At 51.8% G+C, this 22,899-nt stretch overlaps 2 protein-coding genes across 5 annotated transcripts in view; one reads left to right on the top strand and one right to left on the bottom strand.

Moving 5' to 3' along the window:
- The window catches only part of CDC42BPG (CDC42 binding protein kinase gamma), an 83,337-nt gene extending 82,099 nt beyond the window's left edge, over nucleotides 1-1,238 (top strand). The window contains exon 36 of the mRNA XM_084824500.1: nucleotides 900-1,238. Within this exon, the coding sequence (XP_084680626.1) occupies nucleotides 900-1,181 (282 nt within the window). The 3' untranslated portion in view covers nucleotides 1,182-1,238. The remainder of the gene's footprint in view (nucleotides 1-899) is intronic.
- Nucleotides 1,239-2,952: 1,714 nt separating this feature from the next.
- The window catches only part of SCYL1 (SCY1 like pseudokinase 1), a 30,518-nt gene continuing 10,571 nt past the window's right edge, over nucleotides 2,953-22,899 (bottom strand). For 2 of the 4 annotated variants that reach the window (XM_084824203.1, XM_084824200.1), the window contains exons 7-18: nucleotides 17,835-17,993; nucleotides 16,492-16,599; nucleotides 15,775-15,888; nucleotides 13,201-13,356; nucleotides 10,938-11,126; nucleotides 9,735-9,810; nucleotides 9,100-9,291; nucleotides 6,850-6,980; nucleotides 5,877-5,969; nucleotides 4,691-4,966; nucleotides 3,593-3,659; nucleotides 2,953-3,487 (exon numbers count right to left, since the gene is read on the bottom strand). In XM_084824203.1, the coding sequence (XP_084680329.1) occupies nucleotides 3,363-3,487; nucleotides 3,593-3,659; nucleotides 4,691-4,966; nucleotides 5,877-5,969; nucleotides 6,850-6,980; nucleotides 9,100-9,291; nucleotides 9,735-9,810; nucleotides 10,938-11,126; nucleotides 13,201-13,356; nucleotides 15,775-15,888; nucleotides 16,492-16,599; nucleotides 17,835-17,993 (1,686 nt within the window). In that variant the 3' untranslated portion in view covers nucleotides 2,953-3,362. Of the gene's footprint in view, nucleotides 3,549-3,592; nucleotides 3,660-4,690; nucleotides 4,967-5,876; nucleotides 5,970-6,849; nucleotides 6,981-9,099; nucleotides 9,292-9,734; nucleotides 9,811-10,937; nucleotides 11,127-13,200; nucleotides 13,357-15,774; nucleotides 15,889-16,491; nucleotides 16,600-17,834; nucleotides 17,994-22,899 lie in introns of all 4 variants that reach the window. The other 2 variants (XM_084824202.1, XM_084824201.1) reach the window with 2 other exon arrangements.

The raw sequence follows: 22,899 nt of genomic DNA on the forward strand, positions 1-22,899 counted from the left end.
TTTTTAACCTTTAAAGCTCTAAAAGGCTTAGGGCCTGGCAGACTAAGGTGCCGGCTGGCTCCCTATGAAGCTACTCCATTATTAAGACCGGCAGAAGAGGCCCTTTCGAGGCTCCCTCGCTTGCTGAGGCCTGCTTGTCAGGCACGTGGGAAAGGGCTTTCTCCTGTGCCGCTCCCAAACTCTGCAACATACTCTCTTTGGAGTTGTGTCTGGTCCCTGTTCTCTGCGTTCAGGAAGGGGATCAAGACACATCTTTTAAATCGGGCTTTTTAAACTGTGATGGTTTTGAAGATCATTATTATTATTAATTATATTTATGTCCTGCTTTTTTTCCTCCTGTGAGGAACTCAAGGTGGCTTACATAGCCCTCCTCTTCTCCATTTTATCCTCACAACAGCCCTGTGGGGTAGGCTAGGCTGTGAGTCAGTGACTGGCTCGTAGTCACCCAGCGAGCTTCATGGTTGAGTGAGGACTAGCACCCGGGTCTCCCGAATCCTCTACTCTAACCTCTACACCACACTGGCTCTAACGTTTTACTAGTCTGTTATTTAAGTATGGTTTTTATTTTATTTATTTATTCAATGTATTACATTTATATCCCGCCTTTTTTCCTCCTTAAGGAACCCAAGGTGGCGTACATAATCCTCCTCTCCATTTTATCCTCACAACAACAACCCTGTGAGGTGGGTTGGGCTGAGAGTCTGTGGCTGGCCCAAAGTCACCCAGTGAGCGTCCATGGCCGAGTGGGGACTAGCACCCGGATCTCCCAGCTCCCAGTAGAGAAGGAGCACGATGGTTCTGATCCACACGCAGCCTTTGGCCTCCTTTTGCTGTTCTTAAAGATTGACTGTGTTGCTTCTCCTTGTCCCCCCGGCCCCCAACCTGACCTCTGTTCTCAGGCCCAGGAAGAGAAACGGCGGGAGGCCCAAGTCCGGATGCGCTGCAGCAGCCTCTCGGAGACCCGGCGGCCCTCGACCACAGGCAGCGGCGGTGTGGTCCCCGGAGCCACGCTCTCCTCCTCCTCCTCCTGTAAGAAGCGCCGCAGGGAGGGCAAGGCCAGTGCGCGTGCTTGTTCGGGGCCTTTGAACAGGGCTCTGCCAAACCCTGCAAAGCGCAGCTGGGCAGCTTTTGGCCCGCCAGACACCTTGGCCTCCATTTCCCCTCTGCGCCGTCTAGCATAGCCGGCGGTGAGGGATCATGGGAGCTGCAGGCCAAAACCTCCGGGGGGCCCCAACTGACCCTTCCCTGCTGCAAAGGGAGGGGAAGGGGAGGCGGTTTCCACTCTCCCTGCCTAACAGCCGTCCTCTGTCCTCTTGTCCCTGCAGTAAAGCACAAGTTGGGCAGTTCCGTGTCCGACGACTCCTCCGCTGCTCGGCAAGGCCTCTTCCCTGGCGTCGGCGTGCTGGCGGAGGTGAGTGGCAACGGGGCAGAAATGTGGCCCGGACGCCTCTCCTGCTTTGGCACCAACCTGCCCCCCTCCGCAGTCCCTGTCTGCAACTGTCCTTGCACCACGGAAGCGGTTCTCGCAACCTTGGTGGCTGCGTGCAGGGCCGGCGTCAAGGGCGGGCATGGCCGGGCAGCTGCCGGGGGCCCACGCCGCAGCAGGGGACCTCGGGCAGGAGCTCCTGGAGTTGCTCCTCTCCGCCGTTGCAGCCTGCTCGTGCACCTGCCTCCCGCTCTGGCCCAGACAACGGTGGTGGGGAGGAGGAAGGAGGAGGAGCAAGGGCCGCTGGGGATGGTGGGGATGGTGGTGGTGAGGAGATAGTTTCACTCAGGGACGGGGTCTGGGGGGGGTCTTGCCGAAACGCCTGCCGAATCCTGGATCCAGCAGTGGCTGTGTGGACTCCCACCCCCCACCCCTCAGCAAGACCCTTTGCTAATGCAGTCGCCACCCTCGCTGCAGAGTCTCAGGAAAGGTTACCCGCCTCCCTTTTCAGAGGGTCTCTCTCTTCTCATGCCAGATCTTGGATCAGAGCCCCGGAAGCACCGGCTCCACATGATGGGAGCGGGGCAGACGCCGCTGCTGCCCGGCCTTGTCTCCGACGGGATGGCTCTGACCGTGCCGATGCGCAACGAAATGCGTGCTTCTCCCGAGCCGTGCAGCTGCACCTGCTTGCAGCCGACGAGCGAGGCGGGGCTGGCCCAGAGCGGGCCTGCACCCTTACGCCGGCCGCTAGGACGGGGGGGGGAGAGACGGCACCAGCACTTCATCCTGGGACTGCCGGCCCGAGCCAGCCTCCGTTGCACTACTCGCCGAGACTTACAAGCCCCTTGCCTCTCCGGGAAGAGTGCCCCGGCCCGCGCGGCTTCAGCTCCTGCACAGACGCCTGGCGGCCGCCGCCCCCCTCTCCCCCACTGGCCGCACAAGCCGCGGCGGGATTGGCAGCGAGCCATGCTTTGAAAGAGCCGCAACGCTTACTTTAAAAAACGACGCTAATTTCAGCCATGTTCTAAACCGAGGAGGGTAAAACTACGCCGGCAGGGAGCGGGATGAGATGCCTCGGGGCCCACCTTCCCCCAAACGGGCAAAGAGACGCGTCTCGGGATGGGCACGGCCAGAGGGCTCCTAGCGGGTAACGGCCCCATCCTCTCGGCCAGAAAAAAACACCCTACGCATTAAAAGGTCGCCAAGACTGCAGAGCGTCTCTTCTTTGAGGAGGGAGTGATGGAATAGCGGGTGGAGGATAACATGTTCAGAACTAGATTATTGCTACATGGGGGGGCGGGAGAGGTGTTTCCTAAAGACATTACTGTCCTAGGGGGGAGGGAAGGGGATGGGAATGCTCTAAGCTGTAAAGCAGAGAGGTCTGGCGACAGTGGCTGTCCACTGTAGCGGAAGCAGAAATCAGGGGCACGTCCCACCAGAGAAGCAACATCGCTCCCTCTGCTTTCACGGGCTTTGCAGGCTGTGCAGCTAGCTGACCCTAGGTGTCCATTCATGCCCACTCCCCCTTTCATTAAAGAGTTAATTTATTTGTCTCCTTCTGCATAAACTAATAAAACAGGCAAGAATTACATACACACACCGTACTGGAAACCTGTAGCTGTACAGAATAACTATTCTACGGGGGGGGGGGGGGGGAGAGAGAGAGAGAGAAATACTGCCCCTCTCCCCTCCCACTCCATTGCCGGCATCTGGAATCCAAGTCTTTCCCATTGCAGGAGGCAGGAATTGCCCAGTGAACCGGAAACGTTTCTTGGCCTGGCCTGGGCACGGGACGATGGGGGTAGCTGGGGAAGCTGAAGCCGCCCCAAACAGGCCATACGCCTCTCCCCCCAAACCTACCTGGACGCTGCCAAAGAAGAACTTCTGCCCTCCTGCCCCGGGCATCCAGATGCCCCAAAGGAAGAAAACAAGGGCATCAGTCCAGTTTCCTGGCCCCCAACTTCATGGGTCCTTTTGCGGCCTTCCTCTCAGCTCGCCGGGCTTCCATTTCTTGCCTCCTCTCCTCGCGCTTCTTCCGTGCCAGCTCAGCCTTGCTGGGCCCTGCAGGGGCGAAAAGGAGGCAGCGGGTCATGGCCTGGCCTCAGAGTCGGTCCCGGGGTAGCTGCAGGAGGGGAAGGAAGGGGCAGGGGGAGAAAGACAGCTCACCCTGGTCTGACTCCAGAGCTTCCCAGTGTTCCTCGAGGCCCCAATCTCCTAGTGCCTCCGCGTTCCTCTAAGACAAGACAGCGGGAGGAGAAGACAGCCGTGTGAGAAGACAGAGGAGCGCAGGGAGCGGCCTCAGACCGAGTCAGGCCCTTGGCCCATGTAGCTGAGTGCTGCGCACGCTGACTGGCAGCAGCCCTGCAGGGTTTCCGGCAGGATTCTTCCCTAGCGCTACCTGGAGACGCCAGGGATTGAACTTGGGACCTTTTGCAGGCACGGCCGGTGTTCTACCACCGGGCCACGGCCCCCCCGGTAGTCCTGCGGCACAGTCTCGCTTTAAGGAACAATGCGGAGCCATCGCCCTCTTTCTCTCCTCCCTTCAGCTCTCGTTCCAGCCGGTATCATGGCCAAAGAGCAGCAGCGGAAGCAGAAGGGAGACAGGCGGCTGGGCCCGAGAATTGAGAGTTCCAGCACCGGCACCACCCGGACAGGTGTTAATTTCTAACTAGCTCCCACCTGCGTCTGCCAAAGCTCTGCTTCCCCCTCCTGCCCAGTGTTCATGGCGAAAGGCTCACTCCGATCGGGACACAGGCACCTGCCTTATACTGAGTCGGACCCTTGGTCCAGCTCATCCCGTGCTGCCTAGTGGTTCTCCAGGGTTTCTGACAGGATCCTTCCCCAGCTCGTCCTGGAGAGGCAGGGGACTTGAATCTGGGACTTTGGGCATGCAGAGAAGGCACTGCCAGTGAGCTGCAGCGCCCGTCCCCTAAAAATAAGGCAAGGTTCCAGTCCTCAGCATTCTGAATGAAGAGCCAATTCAAATGGGAACTTAGGAAGTGGACTTTGGGTCCTTCGAGCGCAGTGTTGCTAATGCCGACAGGCTTCCGGCAGGAATTTGTCCAGCCCTACCTGGAGCCACCGGGGATTGAACCAGGGCCTTCTGCGCGCAAAGCAGGGGCTCTGCCACCGAGCTACGGCCTTTCCCCGAAGACTCATGACTCTGAGCCACGGGGTTAGGCCTGGGCAGTTGCAGTTAAACCCTGGGGGAGGGTGGCCGCATGCAGGAAGAAGCAGTGGCAAGGTCTCGGCGGATCTTCGCACCTGCCTCTCTGCTGTCGGCTTTTCGACGAGAGCGGAAAAGGGGTCCGGTTTGTCAGCGGAGGCGGCGGTCGCCCAGTTGTACTCGCTCGCCAGTTTGGTCCCGTCTTGGGGGGCTGCGGCAGCCTGGGGGGCCGGGCCGGAGGTGAAGTCCCCTTCGCAGGCACTGCCCCAGCCTTCCTCGGTAGTGGAGCCAGGCCCTTTCTTGTAGCTCCAGGAAGGCTCCACGTCCCAGGCGGAGGTGCTCCAGTCGGACTCCTGTTTCACGGAGGCGGCAGCCTGCGAAGATAGCAAAAAGACGGGCAGGTTGTACTCCAGCCCTGGCTTGGGTTTGCCTTGGAAGCTTTTCGGGCTGAGCAGCAGAGTAAAAATGCTCCTGCTGCTTCTTCGATTATTATTATTTCTACTCCTACATCATCGTCTGATGAAGTCGACAGTGTCCGTGAAAACTTGTGCCAAAATAAACGTGTTAGTCTTTAAAGGTATCACAACACTATTTCTTGGTTTTGTTGCAACAGACTCACATGGGTGCCCCCTAGAAATAATAATAATAATAATAATAATAATAATAATAATAATACAATAATAATCCTGCCTTTTATCCTCTTGCAAAGAACCCAAGCCAGCTCACATGCTCCTCCTCCTCTCCATTTTATCCTCACAACGACCCTGTGAGGTAGGGTAGGCGGAGTGTTGGTGAGTGGCCTAAAGTCACCCTGTGAACTTGATGGCTGATTGGGGGCTTGAACCCGGGTCTCCCCAGTTCCAGCCCAACACTCTAACCCCTATACCACATTATTGTTGGTGGTGGTGGTGGTGGTAAAGGGGGGGGGGGGAACCCTGCTGTTGAGCACGGTTCAAAAGGCCTCTTGTGCAGAATCTGGGTTTTAATTTTAAAAAGCAGGATGTTCCTAGTCCATGTGGCTGTGGAGCTCGGGGGCGGGGGAGACACTGACATTTCTGTGACAAGTTTAGGAAGCAGAAGGTATCTAGACACGGTTTCCACAGGCTGGCGGGGTGGGTGGGGGAGGTACCCTTGCCCCAGAGGTGTCTTGTCCCCCCCAATCCCCCTCCCCACGCGATGCTGCACTGGCCCTTCCAATATGCTTTGCGCTAGCCTCCCTTGGAGACTGTGGACAGGTGAAGCGGAGAGCCACTCTTAGCTGCAGGGACCCCAACGCAGACTTACCATCTTGCCTCCAGGTTTCTTGGCTGGTTCCGACCACTCCGGGCTGTTCCAGTCGTCTGGGCTGGCCTGTCTCCTGGGCTGCTCAGCCTCTTGCTGCGGGCAGCAGACGAAAAGGGGAGACTCCCTCAGCTGAGCGCCAAACGGCCACAGAGAACCGCTCCCCACTGCCCTTGCAACGCCCCAGCTGACTGAGCTCCGCCGCTCTGCTCTGCGCAGGGACCCCGCGCTCTCTCTCACCGGGGGGGCCTCCGCACTCCGTTCCCCTAATGCCCCTGCACAGGACTCCTCGGCAACGTGCGTGCCCTCAAACACCTTCCTCGGCAGCCACCCAGCCGCCCTGCCCCTCCCAGCTGGCTGGAAGTGAAACGGAGTTCGGCTTCTGCGGAACAGGTTCCTCTTGGTGCCGCAAACCAGGGCTGGGGCTCGGACGAGGGATTCTGTCACTGGGAAATCCGGCTCTTTTTGGACTCGCTGGAGTTCCGCGGCAGGTACGACTCGATTTGCGTTTGCAAGCCGAGCTGCGGGCTTTTCGCCGAACTCCAGGAACGTTTTTTGGTGCATTTTCCTCCTGCGGGCTCTACAGTTTGCACCAATTGCTCAGAAATTTGCGCAAATCGCAGAGGCTGCCCAGAGGGGTTGCGCAAAATGCCTGGAAAATTGGCGGACTGGCCCGACTCACTGCAAACCGAGTTAGGTGCCACACCGGGAACTGGAATGAAGTCCAGGGGACCGAATCTAGGAAAACCTGACAAACTCCACCTCCCAAATGGATTTCTCTTGACATCCCTAGCTCAGACATCCCCACCTCTGCCTTGTACTCAAGTCTTTGGGGCAGGTTACTGGTTCTTTGTGACTAGCCATGCCCCCTGTGGCAGCCATTTTGTGGTGGTGCCCAAGACAGCCTCTCAAATTGCCAAATGTGCCCATGGTCCCAAAAACGTGGCCTTAGGCCCTAGCGGGTCTCCCTTTTTACCTCCAAACTGCCCCAGTCCTCATCATCCCATCGATCTGCCAAACTTTCCTCCTCCGTCACGTCCTTCTCCAGGTCCCAGTGGCTCGATGAAGTGGGAGGTGCCCCCACTGGAGCAGGGGTGTGTGTATCCCCTTAAAAAGAAAAGTAAAGATGAGGTAAAAGATTTCCAGCTCAAGCACCCACCTGTAACTACAACTAGACTGGGAGGCACCAGTGACGGGGCCTTTTTGGTCAAGGCCCCATGTTTGTAGAATTCTCTCCCCATATGGCCCAATCACGGCTAGTAAACAGGCTTTAAACCCCCATTTATTTGGGGAACTGCTTTTTCTTAAAGGTTTTGTAGTGCTGCTGGTTTAGTAAACTTTTAAATGGTTTGAACTAATCTATTATTCAGTCTTTCCCAACCTGGCGCTCTCCAGATGTGTTGGGCTACACAACCCCCAGCATGCCCCAGCCAGCATGCTAATATGGTACTTTCCTGGCTTATGCATCATTTGAGACTGCTGCTTACAAGGTTGTTTTTTATGGCAATGAGACTGTATGTTATAGTTGTTTTATGTAAGCTGTCTTTGGAGGACTTGGCCCTAAAGGGCAGCTGAGAAATATTTAAACAAATAAAAGCCTATCATAATAAAAGAGGATGCACGTCTCTCTGTCCGTCCATCCGCCAGCTCCAAGACCGTGAGACCCAGACTCCTGAAACATGGCACGCATACTAAGGGGACTCTAGGCATGTGCTCCTCGGGGGTTTATTTTTTTAAAACACATCAATTAAGTTTTAATTCCTTTAAATGTGTCCATGTGGCTGAAGCCTGCAGGAACATATTCAGCCACACGAGGCAGACCACCCTACCCTGCGCATAGCTTTGGAGTTGGAAGCCGGGGGGAGATTGAGAAGAGAAGACTGAGGGGAGATAGGATATGCTGTCACAGAGAGGAAGGCCAGGATCTCTTCTCGATCCTCCCAGAGTTCAGGACACGGAATAATGGGCTCAAGTTCCAGGAAGCCAGATTCCGGCTGAAGACCAGGAAAAACGTCCTGACTGTTAGAGCAATACGACAATGGAATCGATGACCTAGGGAGGTGGTGGGCTCTCCCACACTGGAGGCGTTCAAGAGGGGGCTGAACAGCCACCTGTCAGGGATGCCTTGACTTGGATTCCTGCACTGAGCCGGGGGTGGGCACGATGGCCTTGTAGGCCCCTTCCAACCCTACGATTCTATGATTCTACGATCCTATGATTTGTAGACTGAGGAACAGAATTATATATCTGCCCACTGCTGTGAGGCAGCCCCCTCCTCAGGGTAATGCAGTGGAGAGACCTCTCCTTCGGGAGCCTACAAGGCTACATGGCGGGTTGTATCGAGGGGCGGCAGTGGGCCTGGCGTCACTCAGACAGGGCGGGCACATCAGAACAGCCCTGCAGGATCAGACCAAGGGTCCGTGTCATCCAGCATTCTGTCCACACAGTGGCCAACTAGCTAGCTGCCCAAAGGAAAACCATGCAGAGGACATGATGGCAACAGCACCCTCCCACCCATGTTCCCCAGCATCTGGTGCACACAGGCTCAGTCCAGAGCCATCAGGACTAAGAGCCATTGATAGCCTTCTCCTCCTTTGTCTAACCCCCTTTTAAAGCCATCCAAATCAGCAGCCATCACCAATGTGTCCACTTCTCAGCTATGCAGGGTTACTTGAAGGCTTCCCTGTATCAAATGAAGGGCCACTGAGTAGGCCGAGGGACACCGCTCTATGGCTGCTTCCTCTCTCCTGTGGCGGCCCCTGGGGGAATGGAGTGGGATACCCCTCCCTCAGGGGGCTAGAGGGCTGCCCCACAGCAGGGGCCGCGCCTAGGGGTGCGAGCGGGCCTGGCTCCCCTCGGACAGCGCAGGCGTCACGCGCCCCCACCCTGACGGCGGCCCACGTTTCCTTTCAGGCTTCACAGTCTCAACGTGAGGCCTACCGTCACCTGTGCAAAGCCGGGTACGTCATAAATAAAATAGCAACGGCTAAGAATAAATAAAAGAAGCACCCATATTGGTCCGGATGGTTATGACTTGGCGAGGGACCACACAGCTATATAAATCGCGGGGGTGAACAGATGTGCGTGCATACACACGTGGGGCCTGCTGGTCTGATACCACACGCCCACCTCTTGCCCCGTCCTGACACCGCCAGACTTTCGCCGCCCTCTTTCTCTCTCCATCACAGCACTGGCGGGGGGGGGTTGCATTACAGGCTCCGCTCACCTGACTCGGGGGGCTCCGGGGTCGTGCTGGCCGGGACCTCCTCGGCCGCACGTTCTGCCGCTTGTCCTGCCGGCCCAGCATTTGTCCGGATCAGCTTCGACGTGAGGGAGGAGACCCCCGTCACTGCCCAGCCAGCCCAGCTGGCTGCTGTGCTCGCCCCCGGGCTTGCGGAGGCAGCTCGGACGTCCTTCTCTAAAGAGAGGGCAGAACATCCAGTTTGGTTCTGTCCATTCTGGGGGCAGGGGTCTTGTTGTGATCCACGTTGCCTTGGTCGAAATCTGCTGGGGCCTGCGTTCCAGCAGCGGCCAGGCCCAGAGGCAAAAGTGAGCAGAACCAGAGGCAAAAGTGGGCAGAGCCCAAAGTGGGCAGAGCCCAAAGTGGGCAGAGCCAGAGGCAAAAGCAGACAGAGCCAGAGGCAAAGGTGGGCAGAGCCAGAGACAAAGGTGGGCAGAGCCAGAGACAAAGGTGGGCAGGTTTTGCAAAATGAACCAAGGTCCACATGAAACTGGGCAGAGGCCAGCACGTGGCCCTCAGCCCACAAGCTCCCCACCCATGGTTGACGCAAATGTTGGGGCCAGACCTCAGCCCCCTCCCACCCAGCCCCTTGTTCTTCCCTGTCACCAAGGGCGTCTCACCGAGCTCACAGAGTTGAGTTGGATCTTCAGAAACTGTTTCTAGTTTGGTCATGAAGCTCCGGATGGCCTTGAATGCCTGAGAAGAGGAAGAGGAGGAGGAGGAGAGGGGGCAATTGCACAGAAAAACAGCAAGGGATTATTTATGCATTTATTTATTTTTAGCATTTTCCTCCCACTATTTAGCCAAAAAAGCCTCCCCAGGTAGCTTGCAAAGATATTTCTTAAGAGAGACCCTGCCCACAGGCTTAAGTTTAAAACTTTAAAAATATGATGTAAAACAAAAATTTAAAAAATTACATACACGCACAATTTAAAACAAGCAACCATCAAAAGCTAAGGACCGGTCAAAACCTAGTCATATGCTATGAAACGCCTGGGAGTAGAGGAACGTTTTGAACTGGAAAGACCTTCATGGTTTGGGACCAGGGTACCTGAAGATTTGGCGGTTTCCACATTTATTAGATTTATGTGTGTATTTATTTCACATCGCACCTTTTCCTCCAAGGAGCCCAAGGCGGGGTACACGATCCTTCTCCTCTCCTGTGAGGAGAAGTCCTGTGAGGTAGGTTAGGCTGAGCATCATGGCTGGACCAAAGTTACCCAATGAGCTTCATGGCTGAGTGGGGATTTGAACAATGAAGGCTGGTGACTCCGATGTCAGTGGGGCAGTGCATCCGCTCCGGGTTTCAGTCAGAACCAGTCCGAACTCTAAAGGAGCTCTCCAAGGTGTCATCGGAGCTTCCAGCCTCCTCTGGATTTGAAACCGGGTCCCCGAATCCAAGTCCAACACTCTAACCACTACAGCACACTGGCTCTCTTTTCATATGCCATTTTCCCTGTGCTTTTTGTACACAGCTTTCCCTAATATATGCATTTTGGGATGTCGTTTTTAAGCTGCATCACAACACTCAGAGAAGGAAGCAAACTCAGGATGCAATCCTATGCATGTTTAGAGAGAAATAAGCCCTATAACTCCCAGCATGCTCCAGCCAGCATGGAGCATGCTGGGAGTTGTAGGGCTTCTCTCTCTCTAAACATGCATAGGATTGCCTCCTAAAGGAGAACTGATCTGAATTTCAGTCCAGGAAGTACGAATTGGGCAGTTCCGCTTAAAAAGGCCGCCCAAACAAACTCCTCCCCTATCCCTCCCCGCAGCTAAATAAGGCGTAACCGGGGCTCCGCTCCACATCCCTCGCCGCTCACCTGGTCCCGGACCGTCTTCTCTGGGTCCACCGTCAACAGGCTCAGCACCGGCATGATTTTGAAGGCACAGTCTTTTATGGAGTAAAAGTTGTGTGTGGCTGCAAAGCCCAGGACTCCAGCGGCCCGGGACGCAGCAAAGGGGTCTTTCGTGGCACGGCTGAAGGCCGATATCAGGACGCTCTGTCTTGTCTGCAAAGAGAAGAGCCAGCGACTACAGCTGATGCACAACCCGGATCCTTTTCCTTGCAGAGCAAGCGGGACCTCCAATGAAAAGTTGCGGTGTGCGGCGCAGAGCAGAATTCCAGCCAGTCCGTCAGCCTCTGGATATCCCGTTCCATTTCTCCACCCCGCTTCCTTCCATCTATTCCTCCCAACAGACAGGCAGCACCCCGTACCTACGGAGTATTCTCAGTCCACAGTGGGCTGCTTTGAGGTTTCCCCTGCCCTTTGGGGTTTTTTCTAAAGATATTTTGCACTTCTGCTAACTCTGTGGTTCCTCCAGGCTTCCCTTGGTACCTCCCTCTTGTGCCCAGGAGGTGCTGTTTTGGCTCCATAAGCAACGACACTCAGAGAATGGGGATCGCTATAAATACACAGGATTGGAGGAGAACCCTGCAATGCCTGCTTCCGAAAGATGAGGCCTAACCAGTGCTGAGTAGAGCAGAACTAGTCCTTCACGTGACTTGGAAACTATACTTCCATTAATGCAGCCCCAGATAGCATTTGCCTTTTTTGCAGCCACATCACATTGTTGGCTCGTATTCAGCTTGCGATCTACGACAATTCCGAGATCCTTCTTGCTGGTAGTATTGTTGAGCCAATAATCAAGCAAATCAATTTAATCAAGCTTTTACTTTTAAGTTTATTTCTTTTGGTTCCTGTGATTCTAAGCAGCACTGAGTGCCATTTTCTTGGTAGAAAGGAGGAGTGTAAATCGAACAAAGAAATAAATACTAAGGATGAATTTGCCAGGAGAATAAAACTATTAATTTTTGGTTTAGAAAAGCCACAGATCACCTCCCACACACTTGTGTTGGTTTATTTTCTTATATTGGGAGGAAGATCTGACCTGGAACATGTTTGGATAATTTTTTTTAAAAATCCTCTGAGTATACATAGCTTCTGGCAAACAGTCTTTGAAGCACTCCACTCAATTTTTTCAAAAATTCTTTTCCAAGTTCTCAGACTGAGCATGTTAATTGAGAGGAATACAGACCGGCTACATAGTGTTTCCACAAAAAAAGAAACAATACTTTTATTCTTCTGATGAAGCACAGAAACGACATCAGATTCCAGAGTTGTCGTCAATTTGCTATTGTTTACTATTACCGTGATTTGTTGTAATAAGACATTTTTGAATTGTACTCCATTTTTGTATGGTAGACGTTACACCCTTTTGCATTCTTGAGACAGCAAATTGTATATTATCATTAGAGACTTCGTGTCTGCAGTATCGCTATGTCTGTAGCGTAATTTAAATACTACACATCCTGGTCACATAGGGATTTCTGAATTTAATTTGTACTGGTTGGCACTACATCTTGCTGTATTCTCAAGAAATGATTGGTCCTATGTCAGTTTGAGACCTTGTATAAGCAAGTTCAGTTGGGCGTACGTTAGGGATGTCAGAGAAATCCACAACGGAACCAAATGAGTTCAGATTTTCATGAATATGACCATGGATCCCGCAGCCTGTGGGGCAGATTGCCCGGACTTGGAGACCAGTTTTCTAACTTTCCTGAATGTTGTGCAAATTTTGTCATACAAAAATCCAAAAAATAATGCCCCCACCTGGCCAAAAATGCACATTTCCACCATAGGCTAAAGCATGAAAAGATGCTGCTCGGGGGAATTTGTGCATTTTCGCACCTTCAAATTTATGCAAATGTGCATTTGTGCAAATTCGGAAACAAAAACATCCGATTCCATCGATGGGCGGACGACATAAAGAAAGGAGCCTGGCAATCGCGAAACACAGACGGAATGGATTTTACACCTTCCCTGCATCCCACACATTCTCAGTATAAAATTGATGTATTTAAAATTTCAAGTATCATTCTGCTTTTTGTAACATATATCTGTGGGTCCATTGATTTGGTTGGTTGCTGACCTGGTCTAAGGCAGCCTCCTATGTTGTTCTTTCCAATCGCCCCAGAGTCACATCCTCCTAAAAGCCTAGCGCTCGATAAGAGGAAGTATCCCCCTCTGCTGCTCCACAGAGCCCCCCCCCCCCCACGACCTTCTCCCAGGGACCCCCACTCACGCTGGCACTGAGGTAGGGCCCGATTTTGCCGAGGCACACGGTGGTGTTACAGCGGATGGGCCCCTGGTCGTCCCGGGCCTGTAGGCGAGCAAAGTGCTTCATGAGCTCGACGTTGAGGTTGTTCTCGTTCAGCTTGGGAGCCAGAAGCAGCATGGACTGCAAGGGGAGAAGGAGAGAAGACCTCAGGGGCGAGCAGCTCCAAGGGCGAGCCGAGCAGCGAGGAAGGTGAGTTCAAGGTCACAGGCATTGGCCAGAACTATATGCATCTGGATGAAACTGATTATCCGGACCCGTTTCAACTGGACGCTCGGCTGAGATACGAGGCTGAGACTGCTTTGGTCACCTTGGTGGATGACCTACACTGAGAACTGGATGGGGCAGTGGAGGCTGGTGGCTCTGATGTCAGTGGGGCAGTGGATCCACTCTGGTTTTCAAACAGAACCAGTCAGAACTCTAAAGGAGCTCTCCAAGGTGAGCTCTCTGCAACTTGGAGAGCTCCTTTTGAGTATCTGACTGAAACCCAGAGCGGATCCACCACCTCGTTGACATCAGAGCCGCCGGACTCCTCTGGGATGGGGGGAGCGTGACCCTATTAGTTCTCCTAGAGCTCTCAGCAGCTTTCAATACCATTGACCATGGTTTTGTTTTGTTTTTATCCTTTATAATTCTTTTCTTTTTAATTATTATTATTATTAATATTATCAATATTATGATACTAGGATCAGTAATATTTCTGGCTGGTTAATTTTAAGCTTTATTATTATATAGTAGCTAAAAGACATTATACGGCCAATGGAAATGAATTGTAAGCTGGCTTCCTTGTTATAAGCCTGAAGATATAATATTGAAATTGATTTTTTATGCTGTATTGATTTGTAAGATTGGTAATATTATGGGTATAATTTCTAAGTAGAGTTATATTTGAATTTTATGTATAATGTAGTTTGTATTTTGCTTTGTTTTGCTTTGTTTATTTTTTATTTTTTTCCTTTTTCTTTCCCCTTTGTCCTTCTCTCTCCTTTTTATATTTTCTCTTTCCCTTCTCTTTTTAATTTTTTTTTATTATTGATGCGTCCTCTTAAGAATACTGCAATGTTGGAAACTGTAGAAGATGATTATGTTGCTGGTGTTCTTTATTTCATTTATAAAGATAAAAGTAGAATAAAAAGTATTATAAAAAAAGAAGATACCGTTGCCCATGGTATCCTTCTGGACCACCTGACAGGCCTGGGGTCTGTGCCGTTTTGCAGTGGTTCCGACCGTTCTGTCAGGCCGTGGGGGATTCCTGGTTGGCTTTACGGCCTGTGGCGTCCTACAGGGTTCTACTTCATCCCCCATGTTAACATCTGCATGAAACCGCTGGGAGAAGCTGTGTGGGGCTTTGGAGTGAGGTGCCACTGACCTACTGATAACACCCAGCCCTATTGCTGGTCATTCCCTAAAAAAGCAGTCCTCAAACATTGTCTGGGGTTGAGAATGGGCTAGATGAGGGAGAACAAGCTGAGGTTAAACCCAGACAATACAACAGCAACCCTGCTGTTGGTCAGTAGGCTGGGTGTCTACTGGGGACTGGGATTCAACCTTTTCTGGAAGGGGTTGCCCTCCCCTCGAAGGAACAAGTCCGAATTTGGGAGTGGTCCTTGGTCCTATGCTGTCCCTGAATTCTCAGGCGGCATCGGCGGTGTCAACAAGTGTTTGCATAACTAGTATGCCAGCTGCAAATATTGCTGAATCATTCTGATCTGGCAACAGTTATCCATGCCTTGGTTACACTGTGTCTAGACTACTGCAATGTGCTCTATGTGGGGCTACCCCTGAAGAGTGTCCAGAAGCTTCAATTGCTGCAAACCGCGGCAGCTGGGCTGCTAACTGGTGAGTCCCAGTATTGGGGAAACGGTGGGATATAAATAAATATAATACTAATAATACTACTAATAATCGGGTATTGGGACCATACTACACTGTTTGTTTGTTTATTTGTTTATTTATTTATTTATTATTAAATTTCTTAATCGTCCATCTGGCTGGTCACCCAGCCACTCTGGGCGATTTACAGCGTATAATAAAACAGTTTAAAACAATAAAATTCTACAATAAAAACGTCTTCTAAAATACCCTAACCCACCCCAAATGCCTGCCTGAACAACCACGTTTTCAATGCACGACGGAAGCTCATTAAAGAGGGGGCATGGTGGAGTTCCCTAGGGAGGGAGTTCCACAGAGCGGGGGCCTTCAAAGCCTTAAACGGCTTAGGACTGGACTGCCGAAGGGGCCGTCTGTCTCGCTATGAACCTGCCCGGGTCTTAAGATCTGGGGGAGAGGCCCTTTTGAGTCAAAGGGTTCGGGGTCTTGCACGAGTCTCCTCTCCCCAGTTAGAGGGCGGGTTGCTCAGAGCGGGTCTCATGCTCTCTTCCAGGACACCGCTGGACAGCTGATGGCGACTGCCAGTGGGGGGCTTCCCAACGTGCCACTCAAGTTGCCTTTCCCCATCCCCCCAAGTCGCCCTGGGCCCCAGAGCAGGAGACACCCACAGAGCCTCGTGCCGCCCAGCTCCTGAAGCCCCCCCACACCTACCTTCACTGTCTGCTCGCGGATGGCCGGGTTGGTATCCAGGAAGCCATGCACCACGTGGGGGAAAATCTGGCTGTTGACAGTCGGCTCGTTCAGGTATTGGATGAAGTGCTCCATCTGACAGACAGACAGACGCCAGGGTCAGCAAAGTTCAATGTGAGAGGGCTTCATGAGGAATGCTTCTCGCACACACGCGCACCCGCACACACACACAGAAACCCTGTATCAGGGTGTTGAACCTCTTTCCGCCTCCGAATCCCACTTCCGAGAAACTCTCAGGGGCCGCATTCCAGTGGTGGGTGGGGCCAAAGGCAAAGGGGGTGGAGCCAAGGGCAAAATGGGCGGGGCCAAAAATATCAGCATGTTTCAACTTAACTGGCAGTCACTAAGCTTTAGGAGAGGCACTTCCACCTTTTAGAATGGGGCAAAAACTGCACAAAAGCCGGGACACCACTAAGCGATTGGTGGTTGGGGGAAATGGTGTGGGGCCAGGGGACTGGGACCTCAGGAGGGCCAGATTGGGACACCAAGCTTGAGATTCTACATCCCCTGCCCTAGATTTTCTAAACCCAGTGTGTCCTGTTGGCCAGAAATGAAGCTCTAAACGCAGGAGCCCAAGCTGTATAAATGAACACACAGGATTTGCTCACATAAACAACCCTCAGCCAGCCAGCCATGTGCACACGTCACCCGTGCCACCCCTGCAAGGAGTCTGCGCACCTGCTGCAGCAGCCGAATCCTCATGGCCCGGTCTGGGGAGGAGAACATCTTCACAATTACAGGGATTATCTTCTGCTGGTATTCCTGGGTATTCAAGAACTTCCCCACCTGGAGTGACAAAGAAAAAAGGGGGGGGGATAAAGATAAAAGAAGCCATTTAGTCCAGGAAACCAATGGATGAGACACCCCCCAATACCCCCTCCTCAAAGGAAACGGTGCAAAAAGTACCACCTGCAGGCCCTATGTGGCCCATCAAGACGTTTCCAAAGACCGCCCCCCCGACCCCGACCCCTGCATCTGCTGCCATCACTGAAAAAACTGGGGCTTCACATGTTAGTGCTAGCAAGGGAATCCCTTCCTTGTCTCTGATAACAGATTGGAGATAAGGGAGGGATTCCCTTGCTAATGCTCGCAGTACCCAGAGAAGCCCCAGGCATGCGTCTGTGTTTGCGTGTGCGAGTGAGAGGGTGTATGCGACCCCCTGGCCCTGGCCAATGCAACGCTCGGGGCCCCAAAGGCAGTGCGCCCTGAACTAAACCTCGAGGCTATAATTCTATTCTCACTTACATAAGAGCATCGGAAGAGCCCTGCTGGATCAAACCAAGGGTCCATCTAGTCCAGCATTCTGTTCCCACCGTGGCCAACCAGTGGTCGAGCGGGAACCCACAAGCAGGGCACGAGTGCAACAGCACCCTCCCACCCATGTTCCCCAGCAACTGGTGCACATGGGCTCACTGCCTCTGATACTGGAGGTGGCACAGCGCCATCAGGACTAGGAGCCATGGATAGCCTTCTCCTCCAGGAATTTGTTCTGACAACTTTCAAAGCCATCCAAATGGGTGGCCGTCACTGCATCCTGTGGCAGCGAATCCCATAGTGAGACTTTGTGCTGTGAGAAGATGTCCTTCCTTTCATCTGTCCTGAAATGTCCTGTCCATCAGCTTCATGGGATGACTCCATTAGGGTCTACTATTAGGGCAGAGGGAAAAAAAGCCCCACTAAAGTCCACAGGACTTATATCTAAGTAGATATGTACAGGATTGCACTATACCAGCCTTCCCCAACATGGTATCCTTCAGATATTTTGGACTTCAGCTCCCAGCAGCCACCCTGCATGGTTAACAAGCCACCCTGCGGAAACCATCCTGGGTTTGGACAACACGCCAACTCACGGTTCAACGAACAACCCACGGATCGACAGCAACTCACACACAACCCCAGAGTGTGGGTTAGCGTGTTGTGTGAACCCACCCTGGGCCAAGTCAGCACACCGCGGTGGTCCCATCTCTAGTCTCACGCACAAGGCCTGTCTCCACCCCACCCCAGCCCCCGGGGCTGCTCACCTTGAAGAGGGGGATGAGGATGACGGCGCCGGCGCTTCCGAACTCAAACGCCGTCAGCAGCTGCGGGAGGACCTTGTGGCGGCAGAAGTCCTCTGGGAAGGCGTCCAGGTTGACGCTGAGCTCCTGGAAGAACTTCTGCCGTTCGGCGGGCTCCTTAATCTGGGGGGAGGGAAGTCACCGGATCACACCCACCGCCTCTTTGTGGGCCAGCCCTGGCTCGCTCTGCCGAGAAATGGGTGGCAAGCGGGTGGGAGTGGGGCAAGAGGCATTTCACGGTGTGGAGCCGCACCCTTCCACCTGGGAAAGCCACTGGGAAAACCAAGGCGGGAGCCAAGAGAGGAGTTGCGCGTGCTGGTCTTGCAGGGAGCCTTCCGTATGGCCCGCGTCACCCAGAAATCTGCACCCCGTGGATGCCTTCCAGGCTGTCGTTTCTCCACACTTCCCCCGACAAAATAGGTTGCTTCCAACCTGACCAGCTGGGCCAGGCAGGCAGGGGGCTAGGAAGCCGCCTCGTGCCAGAAGAGCCTCCCGTATTGCAGCTAGACGGGACATTTGTCAATCTAGCTGTGGATGGTCTGCTCTGACTGGCAGCGGGTCTCCATCAGCATCACTTGCTACACAGCTGGTCTTTCTGGAGGTCCCGAGAACTGAACCGGGGATGTTCTGCAAGCAAAGTAAGTGCTCTGCCACGGGGCTATGACCGCTCCCCTGGAACATAGGAACTGGTCTTATACAAGTCCAGACGACTCGTTCATCCGCTGTCTCTTCCCATATATACCTGCCCAGACCCTACGATCATCCTCAGATGCCCCTCCCCAGCTGCCCCCACCAAACGACGAGGTGAGCCGGGCAGGTACTAAGGAGAGGACCTTTTCAGTGGTGGCATCCCGTCTGTGAAATGCTCTCCCCAGAGAGGCTCGTCTGGCGCCTCCATTGTGGTCTTTTCAGCTCTAGCTCAACACCTTTTTATTTCCCCAGGCTTTTTAGTCCTTCGGTTTTAAAAATCGTGTTCATGCGTTGTCAGAGCTTTGCACTGCGGCTGCCTTTCATCTTGGTTGCAACTTTGGTTTTGTTCTGTTGTAATTCTGTTTTATACTTTATTTATAAAGTATGTTTTATATTATGTTTTGCTATGTTATTGTATTTTTATGGTTTTAAGCTTTGCCTGGTAAACCACCCAGAAAGCTTTGGCACATGGCTGGTTAATCAATCAATCAATCAATCAATCAATATTGAAATTAAATCGCTCTGTAGTGCCTACCCTGACTGGCAGCACCCAAAGACCAAGGCAGGGATCTTTCCCCGCCCTACGGTCTGAGATCCTCTTAAGTGGAGACAACCAAGGAAGGAACCTGGTACCTTCTGCATGCAAAGTCAGGGCTCTAGCACTGAGCAACAGCCCCTCCACAAATTCATTTTTATTTTATTTTACCCTTCCTCCAAGGAGCTCAGAGTCGTATATACATATACCACTCTGTATATCTGGAAATGTCCATCATTTCCAAGTCTGGCCCTCTGGGGACCCGATGAATCTTTGCCACCCACATGGCTTGGCTTGCATTCGTGAGCCTTTCCCGAAATCCAGGAACTTTCTTTGGGTTTCTTTTTCCCTTAAATAGACATTTGTGCCAATTCAGGCAGTAATTTCCTTATTTTGTCCAAATTGCGGCCATAATTTGCTTGATCTGCACAAATCGTGGCCATAATTTGCACAAATTAGGCAAATTATGGCCACAATTTGTGCAAATTCATGGATCACTGCCTTGTTGTGGCGAAGGGGCTTGCATAACTCAGTGAAGCCATAAGCTATGCCATGCAGGGCCACCCAAGACGGATAGATCATGGTGGAGAGTTCTGACAAAATGTGGCCAATTGGAGAAGGAAATGGCAACTCACTCCAGTATTCTTGCCAAGAAAACCCCATGGAACGTATCACAAGGCTAAAAGAGATGATGCCGGAAGATAAGCCCCTCAGGTCAGAAGGTGTCCAATATACTACTGGGGAAGAGCAAAGGGTATTTCCAAGTAGCGCCAGAAAGAGTGAAGCGGCTGGGCCAAAGCCGAAAGGACACTCAGCTGTGGATGTGTCTGGTGGTGAAAAGAAAGTTCGATGCTGTAAAGAACAATATTGTTCAGGAACCTGGAATGTAAGATCAATGAATCAAGGTAAGCTGGAGGTCGTCAAACATGAGATGGCAAGATTGAACATCGACATCTTGGGAATCAGCGAACTCAAATGGACAGGCATGGGCGAATTTAATTCAGGTGACCATCATATCTACTACTGTGGGCAAGAATCCCTTAGAAGAAATGGAGTAGCACTCATAGTCAACAAAAGGGTGGGAAAAGCAGTACTGGGGTACAATCTCAAAAAGGACAGAATGATCTCAGTACGAATCCAAGGCAAACCATTCAACATCACAGTAATTCAAGTCTACGCCCCAACCACTGAGGCCAAAGAAGCTGAGGCTGATCAGTTCTATGAAGACCTACAACACCTTCTAGAACTAACACCCAAAAAAGATGTCCTTTTCATCATAAGGGATTGGAATGCCAAAGTAGGAAGTCAAGAAATCACCGGGATAACAGGGAGGCATGGCCTTGGTGTACAAAATGAAGCAGGACAAAAGCTAACAGAATTTTGCCAAGAGAACACGCTGATCATAGCAAACACTCTTTTCCAACAGCACAAGAGGTGACTCTACACATGGACATCACCAGATGGTCAATATCAAAATCAGATTGATTACGTACTTTGCAGCCAAAGATGGAGAAGCTCCATACAGTCAGTAAAAACAAGACCTGGAGCTGACTGTGGCTCAGATCATGAGCTGCTTCCTGCAAAATTTCGGCTTAAATTGAAGAACATAGGGAAAACCACTAAACCATTCAGGTATGATCTAAATCATATCCCTTATGAATATACAGTGGAGGTGAGGAATAGATTCAAGGGATTAGACCTGATAGAGAGTGCCTGAGGAACTATGGACGGAGGTCTGTAACATTGTTCAGGAGGCAGCAACTAAATCCATCCCAAAGAAAAAGAAATGCAAGAAAGCCAAGTGGCTGTCTGATGAGGCTTTACAAATAGCTGACGAAAGAAGGGAAGCAAAAAGCAAGGGAGAAAGGGGAAGATATATCCAACTGAATGCAGAGCTCCAGAGAATAGCAAGGAGAGACAAGAAGGCCTTCTTAAATGAACAATGCAAAGAAATCGAGGAAAACAACAGAATGGGAAAGACCAGAGATCTTTTCAAGAAAATCGGAGATCTCAAGGAAACGTTTTGTGCAAAGACGGGCATGATAAAGGACACAGAAGACAGGGACCTAACAGAAGCAGATGAGATTAAGAAGAGGTGGAAAGAATACACAGAAGAACTATACAGGAAAGATCTGAATGTCCCTGATAACCATGATAGTGCAGGCACTGAACTGGAGCTGGACATCCTCGAGAGTGAAGTCAAGTGGGCCTTAGGAAGCATTACTAACAACAAAACTAGCGGAGATGACAGTATTCCAGCTGAGCTATTTAAAATCCTAAAAGATGCTGCTGCTAAAGCGCTGCACTCAATATGCCAACAAATTTGGAACACTCAACAGTGGCCACAAGACTGGAAAAGGTCAGATTACATCCCAGTTCCAAAGAAGGGCAATGCCAAAGAGTGTTCAAACTACCGCACAATTGCGCTCATTTCACATGCCAGCAAGGTTCTGCTCAAAATCCTACAAGCTAGGCTTCAGCAGTATGCGAACCGAGAACTACCTGAAGTACAAGCTGGGTTTCGAAGAGGCAGAGGAACTAGAGATCAAATCGCCAACATTTGCTGGATCATGGAGAAAGAGAATTCCAGAAAAACGTCTATTTCTGCTTCATTGACTACGCTAAAGCCTTTGATTGTGTGGATCACAACAAACTGGCAAATTCTTAAAGAGATGGGAGTACCAGACCACCTTACCTGTCTCCTGAGAAACCTGTACAAGGGTCAAGAAGCAATAGTAAGAACCAGACATGGAACAACCGATTGGTTCAAAATTGGGAAAGGAGTACGACAAGGCTGTATATTGTCGCCCTGCTTATTTAACTTATATGCAGAGTACATCATGAGAAACGCTGGGGTGGATGAATCACAGGTCGGAATTAAGATTGCCGGGAGAATTATCAACAACCTCAGATACGCAGACGATACCACCCTAATGGCAGAAAGCGAAGAGGATCTAAAGAGCCTCTTGTTGAGGGTGAAAGTGGAGAGTGCAAAAGCTGGTTTGAAACTCAACATTAAAAAAACGAAGATCATGGCATCTGGACCCATCATTTCCTGGCATATAGAAGGGGAAGAAATGGAAGCTGTGACAGATTTTATTTTCTTGGGCTCCAGGATCACCGCAGACGGTGACTGTAGCCATGAAATTAAAAGAGGCTTGCTCCTTGGGAGGAAAGCTATGGCAAACCTAGACAGCATAGTAAGAAGCAGAGACATCACCATGCCGACAAAGGTCCGTCTAATCAAAGCTATGGTTTTCCCAGTAGCAACATATGGCTGTGAGAGCTGGACTATAAGGAAGGCTGAGTGCCGAAGAATTGATGCTTTCGAACTGTGGTGCTGGAGAAGACTCTTACGAGTCCCCTGGACTGCAAGGAGGTCAAATCAGTCCATCCTAAAGGAAATCAGCCCTGACTGCTCATTGGAAGGACAGATACTGAAGCTGAAGCTCAAATATTTTGGCCACCTAATGTGAAGAGAAAACTCTCTGGAAAAGACCCTGATGCTGGGAAAGACTGAAGGCAAAAGGAGAAGGGGACGGCAGAGGATGAGATGGCTAGAGAGCATCACCGATGCAATGAATATGGACTTGAGCACGCTCCGGGAGAGAGCGCAGGACAGGAAGGCCTGGCGTGCTATGGTCCATGGGGTCACGAAGAGTTGGACACGACTGAACGACTGAACAACAACAACTATTTAAAGGGGGGGAAACCCAGAAAAACCACAAGCTGGCCTAACTCGATGCCGTTCAAGTTGGGCCAGCGTGCAGGTAAACGAGCTGAAGTCCGGGGGGCCGAGCTGAC

This window comes from Heloderma suspectum, chromosome 17 (genome assembly GCF_057233095.1).
Source record: "Heloderma suspectum isolate Gila_16-S chromosome 17, 16-S_ref, whole genome shotgun sequence".
NCBI lineage: Eukaryota > Metazoa > Chordata > Lepidosauria > Squamata > Helodermatidae > Heloderma > Heloderma suspectum.